This window comes from Trachinotus anak, unplaced genomic scaffold (genome assembly GCF_046630095.1).
Source record: "Trachinotus anak isolate AG129_WGS33_773 ecotype Australia unplaced genomic scaffold, CSIRO_AGI_Tana_v1 ptg000025l, whole genome shotgun sequence".
Lineage (NCBI taxonomy): Eukaryota > Metazoa > Chordata > Actinopteri > Carangiformes > Carangidae > Trachinotus > Trachinotus anak.
This window is the reverse complement of record NW_027273876.1, coordinates 6,964,661-6,984,588: the sequence shown is the minus strand read 5'-3', so window position 1 is coordinate 6,984,588 and position 19,928 is coordinate 6,964,661. Positions and strand designations below refer to the sequence as shown.

Genomic DNA, 19,928 nt, shown 5'->3' with positions numbered 1-19,928 from the left:
AAAGATATGACCCGAACGTGGCGTTGCCTCTGATTGTTGACAAGATAAAGAGAAACAGTAAAACAAACTCAAACAGGGAAAAATCTGGTCATACCAGACCAAGTGTGGCTGTAGCAGCAGAACATGTATTGAGTTGAAGTGAGTTGAGAAAGGGCGGATTTTTTTGTTTGTTAACTGAACTTTTCATGTATAATAGATTTAGAAAAAAATCTTTTCAAAAGTTGCATAATCTCGCTTTAAGGCCGTTAACTGCAAGCTGATGGATAATTTTGTCTGCTTTACTCTGTGGCTGCAGGAGACCCACTGAGCCGCCTGGACCGCAGTTTTTCTGTAATCATCCATGAGAAAAGCTTCTCTGGAATTGTTTTTTTTTTCAAAACCCCAAAATATTTTTGTTTTTCTAAATGAGCGCAACATGTGTAGGTGGCAGTAAATTACGTTCCTCTTCTGCTTTCCATTTTTTCAAAAAATCAAACTCTTTTCATCTGCAGTTCATGGCCACTGATTCTGTGTTTTGTTTGGATGTGATTTTCTCTGAGTCTGTCATCAAAGTAGATCAGTGTGTTACGTAATTTGTTTTCTTCTCTCCCTTGTTTAGTGTCCTTATCCCTTAAATGTGTTTCAAATAGTTCACCGCCAGAAGACGACACTGGCCTGTGGTTTTGAGGTGGACTGGTTGTTCTGGTTTGCTTGCCAGTTGTTCCAGTGGAAAAAGTGGTAGCATCTCTCTCCCTCTCTCTCTCTCTCTCTCTCTCTCTCTCTCTCTCTCTCTCTCTCCACAACTCTCTGAGAAAACATCACTTTCTCCCTCCAGGACTGGGGCAGAGCTGGAGATGTGGCAGCATTGGGTGTTTGTTGGCATGTGCCTAGTATCGAGGAGGAGAACTTTGTTTTCCAGCTCTTGTCCCGCCTCCTGCAGCCCGAGCTGGAGCGAATCAAGGGCCACGTCTCTGGAGAGCAGCCAATGAGCAGGTGTGCTGTCTACTTAGTCTTCCATTTTTAGACATAATCAGGCACGCACACAAATAAAACAAAGAAAACCCCGGCCTGTCACTCCTGACAAATGAGATTTGTCGGCATCCAAAAAATTGAAATCTGGAGCACAACATCTGTTTTTAATATCTGTCCCAGCACTTTTGCTGAAGTCTCATCAAGGGCACAGACGGGGAAAAGTTGAATTTCGCTGCTCAAGAGTGTCGTCACACCATTATACACTTATTAGTTATTTCATAACATACACGAACACACACACGCACACACACACTGCTGTGAAAGGACTGTAATGTGTGGCCTCTTTCACAGGGAGGAGCTGTTGCAGAGTCTTGCTATTGTGCAGCACTGCCTTCTTGGAGCTGGAAGCATGTTGCCCCCTCTGGATGGACCACACGTATCTGACCTGTGAGACCCGCTGCTACACACACACACACACACACACACACACACACACAGCATACACAGTGTATAAAAACACACATTTTGAGCCACGTTTTCCTCCTTATATTTTGCTTCCTCTCAGGGTGTCCTCCATGGTGGATCTGGGGGAGATCAAGCTGTATATAGGTGTTGACTATGGTAAGAAAACACAAGTAGCCACATAACACACACACACACACACACACACACACCAGCAGTTTCAGTGGGCGATAAGGCTGCTCATCCTGTATTCTGTGCCCATACGGGACATCTGTGTGTTTCCTCCCCTCCAGATGATTCACGGGAGAACTACAGAGAATCCATCTGCCAAGCCATGAGACTGCTGCTACGTGAGTGAAGATTTGAACTCCACTAGACTCCAGCTCTTAACGCCTCACTCTGTTTGGAATGTGATTGTAATGCACAGTTTTTCTTTTCCCCATCCAGATCACATCTTGGAGCACTCCGAAGATGACACAAAGTCTCTGTTTGTCATCATAAAGGTGTCCAGGCCTAGTGATTTTTATTTTTTCTTTATTATTCATGTATGAGATGTTATTATTCTACACTGTGGTACGCCCGCAAAGGTCTCACAGTGCCCCCTTTCTCCGACTGTCTTGACAACAGATCATCAGTGACCTCATGTTTTTCCGAGGCACTCACAAGAAGGAATTTGACTCACGCTGGAAGAGCTTCACTCTTGTCAAGAAGTCCATGGAAAACAGGGTGAGCTGAAAAAAAAAAAAAAAAAAAAAAAAATTGCACAAGGCTGCTGATTGTTGTCAGTTGTCAATGAGTCACTTGTAGGGAGGTTTAAGTATGTCCTCTTTCCTCCTGCAGCTTCATGGGAAAAAGCAGCACATCAGAGCACTGCTCATTGACCGGGTTTTACTCCAGCACGAGGTTAGCTTGACAGCGCGCACACCTCGTGCACGGTCACAGATGTAGCTGTAATCACACATGCATAAAATAAAAACGCATCCTGTTGTCCGCAGTCAGAAGCTGCTGTTTTTGTGATATTTGAAAATTGTACTTTTGTGTGACTAGATGAGGAAGCTGGTGGTTGAGGGCAGTGAATATAAAGTGGTTCATCAGGAGCTGCTCTGTGATCTGCTGCTGCTTTCTACCAGCGCTTACAGCCAGGTACAACAAAAACACACATTAATCAACTCATTCATTTATTTTAATGAGAAAAATACAACCAGAACATCTGCTGCTCCCCATTTTCCTGACGTCCTGGTGGCATTAACATAACTATCTCATGTGAAATAGAAATTAATTGAGAATGTATGTATGTGCATCTGTGCATGTGTGTGTCTCTGTGTGTTTGTGTTTGTGTGTGTGTGTGTTTGTGTGTGTGTGTGTGTTTGTTTGTGTATCCTTGCAGGTACGTAGCAGGGCCCAGAATGTGCTGACAGCCGCACTGGGAACCTATAGCTTCTCCTACAGAGACTTAATTCCCCGAATCCTACAACTGCTCTCACCGCAACACACCAACGGCACACAACAGCAGTTCAAGGTACCGCCCACACACACACACACACACACACACACACAAACACACACACACACACACACACACACACACTCACACGGTAATTAACATAGCTGTTCATAATGATCACTGTCCGTGGTGCTGAAACTTGAAGTCAGTCCAAAACTGTGTGCCCCCCCTGCACTGGTTACCTGTGGCCTTCAGCGCTGAAGGCAGAGACAGGCCTTGCCCCGTCCTACATTGTTGCTCTTTTCTCTCTTTACATTCCTGTTGGTAGCCTGAGGTCTGCAGACCAGTGACTTTCCCTAAGGCTAGACCAGACACAGAGGGGAGACAGGGTCAGGGAGTTTCTGTTTACGTATATTTAATCTCCTGAAATCCTTGAGGGTACTACTAGCCAGGAGCAAAGTCCATAGTATTCACACTTTAGACCAGCACCAACAAATTTTCTCTCCTCATGTGTGAATGTGTGAAGTCTTTGTTTCTTGTCTCTTATTAAAATACACACAAGATGACACTGCTGCTTCATTCTAATGCTGGCTGTTTGGTTGCTTTCATAACTGTGCAAGCCACATATACATGAGGTTTGTGAGTCGTTGTTGTGGTGAGGATGACTCGCCAGTGATTTTGTCAAACTTGCCTAAATCCAAAAGAGCGGGACAGATTTGACAGTCACTTGTCAAGGGAGGATTTATCACGTACTTTTAGTTGACACCAGGAAATCACCTTTAAACTGGGACAAGTATCATTATACAGAGTCTGTAGTGCATGAAAATGCTCAGTGTTTAATGATAATGGTGAACACGTCCATGTAACTGCCATTTATCTGTAACAACCTGCAACTGGATTAATATGAAGCTAATGCAGCTACTGAGAACAGTGAAGTGTGTGTCTGGTTTCCAGGTTTCTATTATTCACATCCTGCTGTGGCATTTTAGTTGGTGCTGTTCAGGTGAAATATTTCACTGATGACAGCCTGAACATAAATACCAAATACATTAATACGATGTGGTCATGATACTTCCTGACTTTATGAACTGCAAGGATCGCCTCAGTGCAGATTGTTTGAGCGAAGATGCTCCTTTAAATTCAGACAGTAGCCCAGATTTCTGTTGTTTTGCAAGTTCTTTCAGTGTTCACACCACTATAATCATCATCTGACTTCATTATAATAATTTGGCCTTTCATGCGTCTTTGTTCTGTGTGTGTGTGTTGCTCAGGGTGCCCTGTACTGCCTGCTGAGTGTGCACAGTGGTGTTTGTCTGGCCAGTGCGAGGGATTGGGACTGTGTTGGCGAGGTGTGGCCCGCTCTGGTCCGCTGTGGCCTGTCGCCCTCGATTACGCTGGAGAAGCCCTCCATCTGTCGATTGCTGGATGACGTCACTGACAGGATCCATCGGCAGCACGACACCATCGGGATCTATTTTACTGTGAGCAACGTGTCCATTACCAGCGAATACACTCCCCTCATCCGATCCTTTTTTTTAAACTGCGTACTGCTTCCCTTTGTCCACTTACACTTCAAGGTATCTGAGACGTGTGTAGAGATAGCTAATGGAATCGCACAGTCTGAAAATCCCACACCTTGCTTAGAGGTGCCGACCACAGACGAGCTGAAAGAGGGGCTTCAGCGCCAGCGAATCAAAAACGTGGTTGCTGCAAGGTAGGAATGTAATGATTATTAATAGTTGTTATTACATTCGCTCATTCAGCTTCACTACCGTCGTAGCTTTTTTTTACTATTTCACTTAATACCATTTTTACTACTAGCACAATAGTAGTACTATTCACTAATGCCTGTTTTTCATTTTTGCAGGAAATATGAGAAGCTGGTCAATGACCTCTTGGATTGCCTTGAAGACAGAGACCTGTGGGTTATCTCTATATGTATTATAAGTATACGCACTTGTTAGGCATATCTGTACAGAGATATTGTATTTGTACAAATTGTAGTTATTTCATACAGTATGAATTCTGTACATAAAAGGGACATAACCTCAACCAGCAGCAGTTGCAGTTGCAAAAGCACTTTCCTCCTCCTACGCTGTCTAGCCAGTGATGTTGGCCTGTACAGTGTAAATAAAACTATGAAGTTATATTTAAACAGAAACTGAAAAAGCAGCATATTGTAGCAGAGACTCACCACAAATCTTTATTTAAAAGACACATGTATAACAAAGGTATGCGCTACCACAGTAATAACACTTGCTTGTGTTTAAGGCCCTGGAAGTTTGAGCACATGGCCACAGACCTGCTGTCTCTCCTGCTGAGAGAAGATCACCCGCTGCCCCCTGACGCCATCCTCTACTTCACACAGAGCCTCATACACGACTCCATCAGCATACGCAAGGTCTGCTGCCGCACGCGCGTCTTGTGTGTCTGTCTGAGTTTGTGTTTGTGTGAATAAAAGGCAAACAGCTTACGGTAAAGTGTTTGATATTCCACTGGCATGACTAAAAGCTTTTTCTGGTTCCTCGTGTGTAACACGCAGTTCACATCAAACCTCATGCTAGAAAATCACCAAAGCAGAAATATTTAAATTCTGTTCAAACACAGATGTTATTTGATGATTGAATGATGATTTAATGGCTTAATCACAGAGGCTGCGACTCAATTTCATACCACAAACTAATCTTTATAGTGCACTGTTTTTGCAGTCAGCATATAAGAAGTCAGCATCCCAGGAAAAATGTTACAATAGATGCACCTTAGGTGTCAATCAGGATGTGACTTTAGATTGTCATTGCCAGTTAAACTCAACAAAGAGAAAGCTAAATGTCTTAATAATGATTTAATGCTTTTTTTAAATTTGCATTTTATTGAAATTGTTTGCAGCTGTGAGTAGAGCCTCAATTTCCTCTGAATGGAAAATTATATCATTAATTCAGTCTTAGTTTTGTAAGCTTGTCCATTTAGGTTTGTAACTGTAAACAGATTTTTTTAAGCTTGTATTTTTAGGTTCCTGCCTGCAAACTGTGTTTTGCAGGTTTGTGTATTCAGTTTCAGACTTGCAGACTTACTGTCAGCAAGCTGTGAGTCAAAGAAAAAATGCACACACAGACTTTTGACAGGTTTCCTGCACAATCAAGTTGTGTAAGCAGAGCTTTGTAGAGACTCACATGGTCTGTGAGAAGGAGAGAGAGCCAATCAGCATCTTTGGAGCTGCAACAGGCGGCACAATTTGTGCATTGTATTGTGGGACAATAGTATCCATCAACAGCACACTCAACAATCAAGCCTTTTTTAGTATGCATACCAGCTTTTTTTCACCATTCTTAATTTTTTTTCTCTTTTTTACAGTCAACACATAGTCAACACCTGCATAACATTAGTGTGTCATACTGATTAGGGAAACAGCTGGGGTTTTTAATTGTCATTCATGTATTTCCAAATGTACAGTTGAGCAAAATGTCATCCTCTGCAAAATAAAAGCATAACATGGACAACACACTAATACAATGACATCAATTGTCTAAAGGGACCTGTGTCAAAAAGGCAAGTGTGAGTAGCTAAAAAACAACTAGCAGTGTGACCAGTACATTAAAGGAAAAAAGATCAGCAGCAATCCCAGAGAATAAAGTAAAACTGAGACTTACCAGTGCAAATTTCACCCCTCTATCTCGATTAGGGCAAAGGTACAGACAGCACATTTAATATGACTGGACCCAGAGCAGCCACTGTGTTTATGTGGGGCTCCAATTAAAGTGTACTACCTGTAGGTCTGGATTTAATTGTAGCTCGGGGTCACTTTATGGCATCAGCTCTGGGATCTGCACCGACAGTTCAGAAAATGGAAAACTTCCCTCCTAATGTAAGGCTTTACTCCTAAATATATCCTTTCTCTCTCTCTTAGGTGGCGATCTCAGCAATGGCTGGGATCCTGAAACAGCTGAAACGACCAAGAAAGAAAGTGGTGGTGAAGCCATCAGATATCAGTCAGTATGCACACAAAAATACACAATAAACAGCACAATCGTATGTTCAACTGAAACTTGTAGTTCTTGTTTATTTTTGCAGGAAGCTATTTTGATAAAATAAATATGTATCATATAATAATGCATCACGATGTAGAGATGAATTCTTTAGTAACTTCCCAGTGAGTAAACAATGTGACCAGAATATACATCTACATTTGCTTTCTTTTAGAAAATGAATAGCTTGAAATTTAAAAACTTCACACACTCCACACACTAATAGGACACCGCATGTTGATCCGTGTGTGTGTTCAGGAGTTTTCATGCATTTGTGCGTTGTGTTTTCAGGTGGTATAGAGGATCCAGAGGGTCTGTGCATAGGGGATCGCGAGGGGAATCGCTGGCTGCAGTACGACAGCAGCAGCCTACCTCTCAGTCAGGAACAGTGGGATTCTCAGCCCTGTGTGGAGAAAACACACTGGGGCTACTACTCATGGCCGAGGTGAAGAGAGTGACTGAGTGTTTAGGTGGTGGATTAAGTAGGTGGAAGACTGATTAACTGCTCGGTTGGATGGAGCTGAAAAGCTGATTGACTTAACTGTCTGGTTAATTTGATACATGGTTTTGTGGCTAACTTTACGTCTGACTAACTGCTGGATGGCTGATCTGAGTGGCGGGATAACTAGCAGGATGTTGAACTGACTTCCTGTCACGGCCTGGCCTAGATAAGACTAACTGAACGACTTACTGCCTGGCCTAGATATAAGCATTGATGTATAGGTAGAGCGCTGTCTCCCTGTGTGTGGATGGCTTGCTGACTAACCGACTTTCTAATCATTCATTTATCCTTGCTGCTTATTTGAAGACAGTATGTGTCTGTCCGTGTTTTTTTTAACGTGTGTTGTTATCTATAAATCACAGCAGCCTCTTCTTTGTCTCCCGCTCCTTTCAGAGAAATGATGATCTATGCAGCTTCTGAAAAGCCAAGTGATGACCTGCCGTATGAGGAGATGAGTGAGGTGGATGCCTATGCTGCTCAAACCACACACAAAGTCTCTCACTGGTGCCTCAGTGTTACTATCATTACATTTGGTGTGTGTTTGTGTGTCACTTAGGGTGAAAAGATCATCTTTGAATATTTCTCAGACCCGGAGTTTATTGACCAGCTAATAGAGTTCCTCTCTCTGGAGGATCGGAAAGGAAAAGACAGCTTCAACCCCCGTCGCTTCTGTCTCTTCAAGGTGCAATTTAAATTCTCAGTCTAAATCGATCTGACAAATCTTTTACAAAGAAGTGACACAGCATACCACCACTACCCAAGGCTGAATTGAACTCCGCAGAGCTGGAATTTGTGTCATCAACTGCTGTGATTCATTGTTCTCCGTCAGTCAGCTGACACTTCACTTGCGTCAAACAAATGACTGTAATCTGTCTTTCTTTGGTTGAAGAAAAGAAGGAAAGATCCTTGTTTCTCCACATCGAACCAACATTCATGCTCACGTTTGATTGACAGGGGCTGTTTCGTAACTATGGCGACGTGTTCCTGCCGTTACTATGGCCTCACCTAGAGCAGCTTGCCAGCGACCCCCATGAGAGCTCCCAGCGCTGTGTGTGTGAGATTACTGCAGGACTAATCAGAGGCAGCAAACTCTGGAGTTTCAGCAAGGTACTGGAGACACACACACACACACACACACACACAGGGACAAATGTACACACTGCACTACTTTTTGATAAGAAAAGTCAATATTAATAAAAACTTTCATTATTGTGTGTGTGTGTGCTCAGGTGGACAGGTTATGGCAGCTGTTGTGTCCTCTGATCAGAACAGCATTAACCAACATCACAGTGGAAACCTACACAGACTGGGGCACCTGCATCGCGACTGCCTGTGTGAGTCCCCAACATGCATACAAATACTCCATATGCAACGCAGCTCAGGGCTCATTAAAGAAATCTGGGAATTGATCCTGTTTATTCTCTATATAAGAGGTGGAGGTGGTGAAAATCAGATTAAGAAGATTAAAAATCAATAAAAACAAACATTCAGGTAAAAACTAGATTTTAAAAACACAGTTTGCAGCAAAAATAATCTTTCTTGTTATTTTTAGACAAGTAGTGGCATATGGCTCCAGGGATGGCCACCACTTTGGTCCAGAAAATTATGTACAAATTCATTCATGGTTCCCAGAGGGATAAACTTTTTCTTCAGCACCATCATGAGGTTGACATTTGTAATTTGAGTGAAAAATCTCAACAGTTATTGAATGGATTTCCATTCATTCATTTATTCCACTTCCAATTCACGTTCTCCTCAAAATAAATTGTAAGCGATCCCTTCCCTTTTCATCTAGTACCATCATCAGGTGAAAATTTGTTCATATTGTTTAGGATCAAATACCTACAAAACTAATGACATCCCCATCGGCTTCAGTCGTACTTTGTATTTAGCGCTAATTAACGAATATTAGATTGCTAAAATCAAGGTGGTAACAATGGTAAACATTACACCGCTAAACTCCATCATGTTAATATTGTCTTTGTCAGCATGTTGCTAAGCTACCATTAGCAGATAGCCCAAAGCAGTGCTGTGGATAACAACCATGAAGTGTTGTTGTCTGCATCTTAACTTTGTTGTTAATAATTGCATCTTAACAAACTCATAACTTTGTTGCCAAGTTAACATTAGCATTAAGCTCAGAGGCTTAAAGCAGTGCTGTGGCTAACAACAGCCTTTACAGAATTGCTAGCATCCATTGTTGTTGTCTGCATCTTATTTCAGCAGGACTCAAAACTTTTGACATAAAATTTGGTTGAAAACCAGTTTAAACTGATTTGCTCTTTTAAAAAAAAAAATCACTTTGTTTTAGGTAATTAGTAAAACATACAAATAATCATGATCATAAAATACAAAAACCTACAGTTTTGGACTAGGACCTACTTTCTCTGTTTCCAGTGGAAGTAAAAGTATGGGAATCTGTGCATGCAGTACCTCAGTGTGAGAATACAACCTGAAGTAATAGTTCCAAAAATAAGTCTATTTTGTACTGGCTGCCATCCAATAGGAGGGCCGGGACCCCAGGAAGCTCCACTGGCTGTTTGAGCTGCTGATGGAGAGCCCCCTCAGTGGAGAGGGCGGATCATTCAGGGACGCCAGGTACGTGGGCTTGTGCGTGTGTCCATGTGCCTGAATAACTATACGAACAGCGTCAGTATTTCAGAGGTTTCTGATTTCAGGCTGCTGTAGTAACCTGAGCTGACATATGTCGAGCCGAAGTGCCGCAATAACACAGCGACCCCCACCCCCTGCATCCTCCTCTATCTTTTTCTCTGTCAGTTTGCTGTATGTGCTTCAGGGAGGTCTGGCCCAGCAGCAGTGGAGAGTTTCTGAACTGCTGCACAGGCTGCTGGCTTACCTGGAGCCCAAACTCACCCAGGTGTATAAGAATGTCAGGGAGCGCATTGGCAGGTACCAAATGAACTTGGCGTTATCTCCTCTGGATTATATAATCATGTTTAAATAGGTTAATCTAATTATCCTGTGTGTACTGTTTGGGTTGTTCAATTTTAAGCCTCTTTATTTATCTGCATGTGTGTCTCAGCTTTTCCTATTGCCTATTTGGGTCTCTTATCCTTTCTTTGTTTCTTTTCCTTTCTGTTTCCACTCCATCCTGCCTCTCCTTCCTTACCCTCTCTCTTCCTGTCTCTCTCTCTGTCTCTGTCTCTCTCCCTCTCTCTCTCTCTCTCTCTCCAGTGTCCTGACCTATATCTTCATGATAGACGTGGCCCTGCCCCACACCCGGCCCACCTTCTCCCCCCACGTGGCAGAATTCGTCACTCGGGTCCTAGAGCGGCTCAAGCCCCTCACATCGGAGCCAGAGATCCACAACCACGTCCACGAGGAGAACACCCAGGAGACGGACGAGCGCACCCAGGCTGTCAAACTGCTCAAGACGGGTCAGAATGTAGATGCAAGCATGTAAACTGTGTGGTGGATGGACACGGTGTAGGCCGAGGACAGACAATGACTGTGGGGAAAAATATACAGTAGACAAGGACAACTTGTTCTCTTGATGAAATCGACAGACATACTGAAGCCAGATGAAACAGAACTGAAAGCTGTGGCCCCTTATTGATTTCACCCTTCAGATCTGTGGGTGTAGATGAAAGGGTATTTAAAGGGTGTGCTTTCAAGCCTTTCAAAAAGAAGTCATGGAGTCCAATTCAATATTTTGGAGGGAGTCTCTAGTATTAACATTTTTACGGGTCACATAGTGCAGTAATTTGTACTAGATTTTATTATTGGTTTTGTTTACCTCTTAGTTACAGGCCAGTCTCCAACAGGAGTTAAATAAATTGTATTCATTTAGTTTTTCAGCATTTTATATTTTTTCACATATTCAGTTAAAGGGTCAGTTCTCCCAAATTGCAAAAACTTTTTTTTTTTCATATCACTTGCCTCCAGTGGTATATTGCCATGCACATAGTTTTTTATTTTATTTTACCGGTAATGATGGGGATTTGGAGGTGGATTTTCATTGTTGGTGCTCACAGCATTGAAAAATTGTATTTTTAAAATTCAAAAGCAACGTCTCTTCAAAAGTGCTGCAGGAAATCTCAAACGATTAAACCTAAAAACCATGAAACCAAAACTATCTACATGGCCAAATACCACCAGAAGTATGTAAGTAAGGCCATAGTGACTACTGAGGACACACTTTGGGAAATTTTGAGGTTTTAGTAATCTTCTGGGACTCAAAAAAAAAAAAAAAAAAATACCATAATAGTACATTTAAATTTTGATTACTTTTGGATTAATGAAAAATAAAGTATTTCATATTTTCCAACAGATTTGTATTACCAGCAGTGATGAGGAGGCCTTCGAACTGTGTTTAGACCTTCATGTAGGAAAATGACATTTACAAAAAACTGAAAGTGAAATGAAAAATAAAACATGAAATCATTATTACATTGACAAATGTAATAATGTTAGTGTCTCTTAAGGGCAGAGAATTATTTGAAACCAAAAAAATCTGGTTAGTTTTGAGGCAGATATTTCATTTTAGTTCCAGACGGTATTTTTGTATGTTTGTTCACACATGTTCAGGTGGTTGGATTCCTGTTTGCCAAAGATGGAATTTAGATCTCATCTCTTGTCTTAACATTTGCGCTTTGCTGCTCTTTCAGTTTCTGTTATCACTCTCATCTCCTTGATACAGATTAATATCTGGTTATGAAATTATCCAAATCATTAGATACTAAATCATGATAGATTGTGTTTTATTACCAGAGCAATGCAGGAAGGTCACAGCGCCAAGTCTGTTGTTTTTATTATATGGCAGCAATCCAAAATCTCCTCTGTGTGTATGTGTGTCCCACTTGCAGTGTTGAAATGGTTGATGGCGAGCGCGGGGCGAACTTTTACCACTCCTGTTCAGCAGCAACTACAGCTCCTGCCTCTACTCTTCAAGGTAACAACACACATATACAGTATACACACACACACACACACAGGTCCCAGCACAGCATTATTACCCACTCAATCTTACTTGCCCATTAAACTCAATTTCTCTCTTCATTTACTCAAAGTGCGTAGCTGTGTGTCTTCCTACCTCTCTCCATCTCTCTCACTGTTTCTCTCTCCCTGCAGATTGCCCCGGTGGAGATTGATGAGAGCTATGATGAGATGAAGCAGGATGCGCGCACGTGTCTCTCTCTCATGTCCCAGGGCCTGCTGTATCCTGAGCACATCCCTCTGGTTCTGGCAGCGCTGGAAGAGGTAATATGCTCACACGCGTGCACACACACACACACACACACACGCACTGGCCCACCTGCCCGCTGTCAGTGTTGCGAGCCTAATGCAGCCCAAGGTGTTGTTATGCTAAAAACAACCTGTGCTATTTAAATTTGCTTACTTTTGATGCTTGCAGTGTTTCTGCTGTGAGTTTTGTATGAGCGCCACCCCTGTGGAGAAATGCCTGTTCTCAGATCTAGCCATTCACTTTCATATCCGATGGTAGCCGAGATGAGAAAGCGTGAAAGCAACATTTTTTGCTTTCACCTTGACACCCAAACCTAAATTTCTTTTTCATCTGCTGGGAACAAGACATCATGTTGTGCGCAAGTTATTTAAAGGAATAGGTTGACGTTTTGAGAAATGTGCTTGCTGGCTTTCTTGCTAAGAGGCAAATGAGAATATCAATGCAGTTCTCATATCTGTGCACTAAGTATAAAGCTACAGTCAAGAGACAGATAGTTGAGTTTAGCATGAAGACTTGAAGCAGAGGGAAACAGCTAGCCTTTGTTCTGAGGGAAGAAAAACAGTGTGATTTTGGGTGTGCACATGTTTGGGACAGCTGACTGCAGTATCACTTTTAATTCTTCTATAGCTCCCAGTAACTCTGTGAACTGCTTGTTGGGTAGGCATTCAGCCAAATGATTTTTCACGAGAAGCCGTCTTTCCTCTCATTAATACGCACTGAGTTGCCAGATTAATCTGGTGCTTTTGAGAAATCCTGTCCTCTGTGAAGTCAGCGCCATCTGTGTGCTGGAGCACTTGGGGTCCTGTACAGTGTAGTGAATATGAGTCTTAATTCTTATTCTTTACATTTGAGATGATTTTCTTACTGCTATATAAATATCCGTCTGCCCCGTATGATGCACTGTGACTGATCATGGATGACATCAGTGATGAGGTCTTATTTTTGCCAATTAAAATATGCCACAGAGGAATTGTGCTGAGGATCTTTGTCAGCCAGTCAGTCCACCACTTTGCTCCAGACTGAAACATCTCAACTAAAGCTTTTGGTTTGGGAGATCTCTGACTTTCCCTGGAGCACCATCAGCTGGTTGATATGGTACAGATGTTCATGGTGAATTGTAAAGACTGGTGATCCCCCTGACTTTTCATCCAGTTTCAGTTTGTCCATTACCTTTTTATGACCGTATGTGTGCCTTTGGTCCCTGGGCTCGGACTCAACCACATTGTGATTAGTGCTAATTAGCCAATGTCACTGTGCTATGCTAACACACTAAACCATGATGTTGAACGATATAAACATTATAGCTCAAATTAGAATGTTAGCATTGTCATTGTGACCATGTTAGCATGTTTATGTTAGCATTTAGCCCACCGCTGTGTATTGTACAGCTGCTAACGTGGCTGTCATGGAGAAACTGACAGCCAAGCATACGAATTAATACAAAAATATCTTGTTCTCACTAAACAATAACTTGTGCGCACAACGTATTAATCTTGTGTATACAACATCATAACTTATTTCTACGAGATAGTATTTTGTTTGCGCAAGATACATAAAAACATCATCTTAAGAGGCCCTGTACAAACTCCAGCACATCTCTGGCATCTCTTATCTCCCTCCTCATCCTCTCCTCTCTCCCCTCTCTCCAGATGGCAGGCAGCAGATCATGGCATGCACGCTTCTCAGTGCTGACCTACCTCCAGATCATGGTTTTCTACAACTTGTTTACCCTGCTCAGCGTGCCCGCTGAGGTGTTCCGCATCCGAAAGCTGGTGATGCAGCTGTTGCTTGATGAACAGCTCGAGGTAATGCATGCACAAAAAGGCAGCAAACGCTGGTTTAATACAGCCATCGCCGCTCTGTAAGGTATAATTGTCAGGGGTTTATAAATGGCCACTTACTGTCCCCTAGACTCTCCTCACTAAATCTTAATCCCCCTTTTCTATTCACAGTTATTGCTTAAAAATAACCCATCAACTCACTGCTCCTTTGTTTTGACTGTTAACATTTTTGCAAACTGTTGTTCTTATAATTAATTAGTTAATGTCAGGTGATCGAATTCAATAAAATCAACTTTACTACGTGTGCACAGATCTCCCCTAATATTGAGTTATATCATCTTTTGTCCGAACCATGTCTGTGCTTTTAAACCCTCTTCAATCTGTCTCTTTCCATTGATCTGGATGTACAGGTGAAAATCAATAAGCACTATGCTTCAACCGAGATGTCTGAATTACAAAAACAGTCGCTGTGCTTAATATTTTGTAAACTGTGTTAAGTGTACGGCTGGTGATTGTGTTGTCTTTGTATCATTGTCTGTTTCGATGCATCAGCCGTCACTCAGTGCTTATTCATAATTTAAGCAAAGTGATGCAGCAAGGCAGTGATGTTCTGCAAGTGAATTTTACCTCAGCTCAACTCAGCATCTATCCCTCCTCCTCCTCCTGCTCCTCCTCCTCCTCCTCCTCGTCTGCTCTTCTCTGTCCCATGTAGCTCGCTTTTCCCCTATCTCCTTGCACTCACCTCTTTTAATAAATTGTGTACGCCTTTCTCGCCATAAAACTGCCCTAAAACTGTCGGTTCTGATCTTCACAGGTCTCCTTTTTTAAAATTCTGACTCTTTCTCTCTCCTTGCCGTCCCGCCCTCCCTCCCTCCACCCCTCCTCCCCTCCTCCCCTCCTCCTCCTCCTTCTCCCTGTAGGTGAGGGACATGGCAGGCACCACCCTCAGTGGTTTACTGCAGTGCCAGTTCTTCCCTCTGGACTCCAGTCTGCAGACACAGCTCCAGACGCTGAGTCAGACTCGCCTCCCCAAGGCCAGAGGAGAGCTGGCCTCCACAGGTACACACACAGGCACACATGCACACACGCACACACACACACACACACACACACACACACACACACACACACACACACACACACACACACACACACACATAAATAGAGAGTTAAAATGGCCCTAACCATTTCAAGGTTCACAATTCCCCTGGGATAAGAAAGGGTAATAGGGCAAGTATTACTATGATTGCCTCACTGTGTGATTGTGACGTGCACGTAAATGTGTTTGTTTGTGTGTGTGTGTGTGTGCATGCGTGCGTGCGTGCGTGCGTGCGTGCAGACTTAGTGAGGCGCCATGCTGGAGTGCTCGGCCTCAGTGCGTGCATCCTCTCGAGCCCCTACGACGTCCCAGACTGGATGCCTCAGATACTGATGGACCTAAGCGACCATCTCAACGACCCACAGCCAATAGAGGTACACATACACAAATTAGTACACACACAGGCACACACACACACACACACACACACACACACACACACACACGCTCATATACAAACATCTAGCTCGACACAGTGTGAGCTGAAAGAATATAATTTCATTGTCCAATTGAGGAGAAAATTGTGTCTTTGGCTTTACTTCAGGCATGAAGAAGACATACAATGTAATCCCGTAGTGCAGAGTTTGAATAATACATTACAGTGATGGGGAGCCAATGATGATGATAATTTAGTGCTTCTCCTGTTGCAAAGTGAAAGAGATGAGAAAGAAAATACAATGGAATACAATTGAAAAAATACATTTGCAAGTAGATGAATTACCTTCTGTTACAAAGACTCCTGGAAAGAACAGTTGTACAAATTCTGAATAGAAATGGCAGAATAATAAAAGACACTAACTAATCTGTAGTCCAAATCAGTTTTAGTTGTCAGGCCAGAGGCGCCTTGTTCCTTCCCTCCTCGAAATCTTATCTAATTGTTTTGTTTGAAGGCCATAATATAAAATGAATGTACTCCATGTTTAAGTCATGACTACATCCTTGGTTATAGTGATCATCAGTTTAATTCCCCGTTTTTGTGTCCTTGTTGGACCACACTAACTTTTCACTCCAAACTTGTTTCGCTTTTGAATAATTTCTCTGCTGGGTATTTAAATTGTTATATCTGGCATTTTAACATGAATAAATCATTATGACCTCATTAGTTTTTAATTAATGTAAACAAATGAGACCACGGCACGGAGGGATTGTCAGCTGCTATTGGATTCTACACTGCATTTTACATCGTGGATTTCCAGATCAGCAAGTGGCAGTAACTTTGCTTTATTTGCAAGTCACATTCATCCAGGTTCGAGTTCCACTATTAAACTTAAGGGTAGCTCCAATTGAAGAGTAGATAGCGGCTGTTATCCAGAGCTGTTATGAGCTCCTAACTTTTTTTTTTTTCTCCTCAAAACAAATGAAGCAAGAGAAAGAACTATCAAATACTTCTCACTGAGGGAGTTTAATGCAGAGTTTAATGGGAATTTCCCAATTCTGATAAACAAGCAAGTCACTTGTAAATGTATATTTTCATTCCAAGAGGAATAGAGGAATAATTTGTGCTGTTGCTGTTTTATCCATTCAATTAGCTTTTATTCAAGTTAGAAGTTAGAAGAAAAATAAATAATATCTTTTCAAAAAATGAATGACATATACATATTAATTATTACAAGTTGCTCATTTACAGTTGAGAATTAATATTCGTCCTCTGACTGTTTAGGTCACGGGGAAAACAGACCGTATGAGTTGTGTGACTTGCTTTTGTAAATTGCATTTATACAGTATTTAAGGACTCAACTTTGATTTATGACTCAATAAAAGCCTGGAAGACAAACCCTGTACAGGTGAATGGCTTTTTAATTTTGATCTGCTTGAGTCTGTGACTAAAGCCTGGAAAAGAAGGCAAGATGGATTATTTCATTACTCTGATTTCTCCAATATTATGTAGTAAATGTTTTTGTCAGTGATTTATGAATTTTGTTGTACACAAAGAAGCCTCTGGATAACTGTTTGTGAAAAATATTTGATTTTTGGACTGTTTTGCTATTTACTGACTTTATGATGGAGGAAATAATCAGATCTGTTAAAAATTGTAGTTGAAGTATGAAGAGTATAAGTACTTGTTACACAAAAATATTCCCCTCTAGGAGTGTTTTGTAACCATATAGTTGGTTCATTATTACTGGTGCATTAGTGTATAAGTAGCACTTTAATGTCATAGATGATTGAGGTGGAGCCAATCTTACTTACTTCATATATTGTTTTGTAGAATAAAACAATGTAACATATGTTTAAGTAAGTTAATCTTTGTATTAGTACAGTTTTCAAATAACTGTAGAGGACTAAAGTACCAGTATCTTAAATTAAACTTAGGCTCAGTACAGAGTGCGCTGCATTCTGGATCTGGCTTTTATCAGTATGTGGCGTCGTGGAAGCCCACGCGAGCTGAGCGTAGTTGTTTGTACCGTGTGTCAGTAATTCATTCTAACTGATGCCCATGTTGTTTTATCCCAAGATGACAGTGAAGAAGACCCTGTCGGAGTTCAGGCGCACTCACCACGATAACTGGCAGGAGCATCGGCAGTGTTTCACTGATGATCAGCTGCTGGTGCTGACAGACCTGCTGGTGTCACCTTGTTACTACGCCTAGACGGCCAGCTGCCTTCCCAGGTCCTCTGCAGACTGACTGACCAGTAGCATGGGGAAATAATGACACTTTTTAACACTGTTGGGAACTCCAGGCCTCTGTGCAGCCTGTTAAAATAATATCTGATAATGTTGCGGTGGCTGAGAGCCCTGCCTCTGGAACCTCACGTGCTACTGTTGGCCTTTAGTAGACCCAGCAGGAAAGCAGTCCTGGACAAATCGGTTTCAGATATCTTACTTATTTGGTGTGTTTATTTTGTCTCACCAAGCAGTTCGACAGCCCCAAAGGTGGCCACCTTACTTTAGAGATAACCACCATTTAGTTGTATATATTTGTTGTGGTTATTGGTGTAGAAAATATTCAGCCACTGATATGTGCACATCTGCCAGATACCTCTACTATTTCTGGGTTTTTAAATATCTTAAAAGTTGGACCTGTCCATTCTTTTACGAATACAAGAAAAAAACATATATAATAATATACATATGTAGAATTAATATTAAAAAAACTTACATGAATAGTACTAAGTACTGCAAACTATAACAGTATTTCTCCAGTAATAATGTAATCCAACACTTATTATGTGATGATGTTTTTAACACTATATAATATATAATACTTAATATAAATTATGTAAATGATATAAAGGTATATAACATTTATAAGCATATATATGAGTATAGTAAGTGATAAAATACATAATATGCTATATTATATCATGTACCTATACAACCCACTGTGTTGTACATATACAATAGCTTGACACTGAGAATTTACTGTTGTTTCCAGTTAAATAAATTCACTGCATCATTTGTAAAGTGAGATGTACAGTATTTCATTCCAGAGAGGAAGGATGAGTGTGGCGTGCTGGACGTTTGCCTGGGTTGAGTGATCACGTAAAGCACCTGCAGTTTATCTGCGTCCATCCTCCTCACGTAGAGCAGATGATGAGATGTTTCTAGTTTTGGGATTCGTGCCACACATGTTGTGGTGCACAGATTCTACTACGGACACTGGCGACTGGCTGCAACTGTGCGTGTGTGAGTATGTGTGTATCTGTTTAAAGGAAGGACAGGATCACACAGATAGACCTGTCACCAGTTTTTCTCCTGCGTGTCGATTTTTCTCTGATGCAGCGCTGTTGACTTTGATATGCTCACTGTGCTGAGACGCTGATATGTGTGCTGGCAGAATGCGAAGCAGCTGATAGCTGACGCTGTTACACCAACAGGTACACAAATACTGAGACAAGGTAAGTACAGTCTGGAATAAACAAAGTGCACTTGAGTACTTGACAACATGATTACAGTGGTGTGATGATGATACCTTCCCGGAAATGTGCTTTTCATATCAGGAAGAGAGATGTTGGGTATCTACCAGAACCGGATCATCAGGTGAATGGTAATCATGACCACTACCCCTGCTAACGTGGCTGAAAAGACAGTCGCAGCCAGATCATTTTGTTGTTTGTGAGCCAAGGTGAAACAAAGCATCAACTCAAAGACCCTGAAAACACAATTTCTCAATCACATTTTGTTGAATGATGAACTACATTAAGAAAAGGATTTTCACCTCAAGTCAGCAGAGTTTTAGTTATTTGTCATAGGACATTTTCTTTCTTTCTTTCTTTTTTCCAGCCTTTTTATTGAATAGGCAGCAGGGACAGACAGGAAAGAGAGAGAGAGAGAGGAGATGACGTGCAGCAAAAGACCCAGGCTGGATTCAAACCAGGGACTCAGCCTTGTTAGTGTCACATTCTCTACCAGGTGAGCCACTGGGGCGCCCTTCACAGGATATTTCTGTCTCTGCTTTTTCTCTCTGAGCTCTCGTGAAGTGGATGTGGCTCAGTTGGAAAAAGGTGGTGTAACATACTT

The 19,928-nt window shown here is 41.8% G+C and overlaps 1 protein-coding gene across 1 annotated transcript in view; it reads left to right on the top strand.

The window, feature by feature from the left end:
• psme4b (proteasome activator subunit 4b) overlaps positions 1-18,872 on the top strand; it is a 37,003-nt gene extending 18,131 nt beyond the window's left edge. The window contains exons 20-47 of the mRNA XM_071462927.1: positions 815-972; positions 1,303-1,398; positions 1,517-1,572; positions 1,707-1,763; positions 1,861-1,916; positions 2,041-2,139; positions 2,254-2,316; positions 2,461-2,556; positions 2,801-2,932; positions 4,129-4,338; positions 4,435-4,571; positions 4,725-4,778; positions 5,129-5,258; positions 6,762-6,843; positions 7,171-7,324; positions 7,775-7,841; positions 7,938-8,063; positions 8,336-8,488; positions 8,611-8,715; positions 9,888-9,979; positions 10,160-10,291; positions 10,577-10,779; positions 12,208-12,293; positions 12,473-12,601; positions 14,237-14,392; positions 15,289-15,427; positions 15,708-15,841; positions 17,923-18,872. Coding sequence (XP_071319028.1) covers positions 815-972; positions 1,303-1,398; positions 1,517-1,572; positions 1,707-1,763; positions 1,861-1,916; positions 2,041-2,139; positions 2,254-2,316; positions 2,461-2,556; positions 2,801-2,932; positions 4,129-4,338; positions 4,435-4,571; positions 4,725-4,778; positions 5,129-5,258; positions 6,762-6,843; positions 7,171-7,324; positions 7,775-7,841; positions 7,938-8,063; positions 8,336-8,488; positions 8,611-8,715; positions 9,888-9,979; positions 10,160-10,291; positions 10,577-10,779; positions 12,208-12,293; positions 12,473-12,601; positions 14,237-14,392; positions 15,289-15,427; positions 15,708-15,841; positions 17,923-18,057 — 3,237 coding nt within the window. The 3' untranslated portion in view covers positions 18,058-18,872. The remainder of the gene's footprint in view (positions 1-814; positions 973-1,302; positions 1,399-1,516; positions 1,573-1,706; positions 1,764-1,860; positions 1,917-2,040; positions 2,140-2,253; positions 2,317-2,460; positions 2,557-2,800; positions 2,933-4,128; positions 4,339-4,434; positions 4,572-4,724; positions 4,779-5,128; positions 5,259-6,761; positions 6,844-7,170; positions 7,325-7,774; positions 7,842-7,937; positions 8,064-8,335; positions 8,489-8,610; positions 8,716-9,887; positions 9,980-10,159; positions 10,292-10,576; positions 10,780-12,207; positions 12,294-12,472; positions 12,602-14,236; positions 14,393-15,288; positions 15,428-15,707; positions 15,842-17,922) is intronic.
• The last annotated feature ends 1,056 nt before the right edge of the window (positions 18,873-19,928 follow it).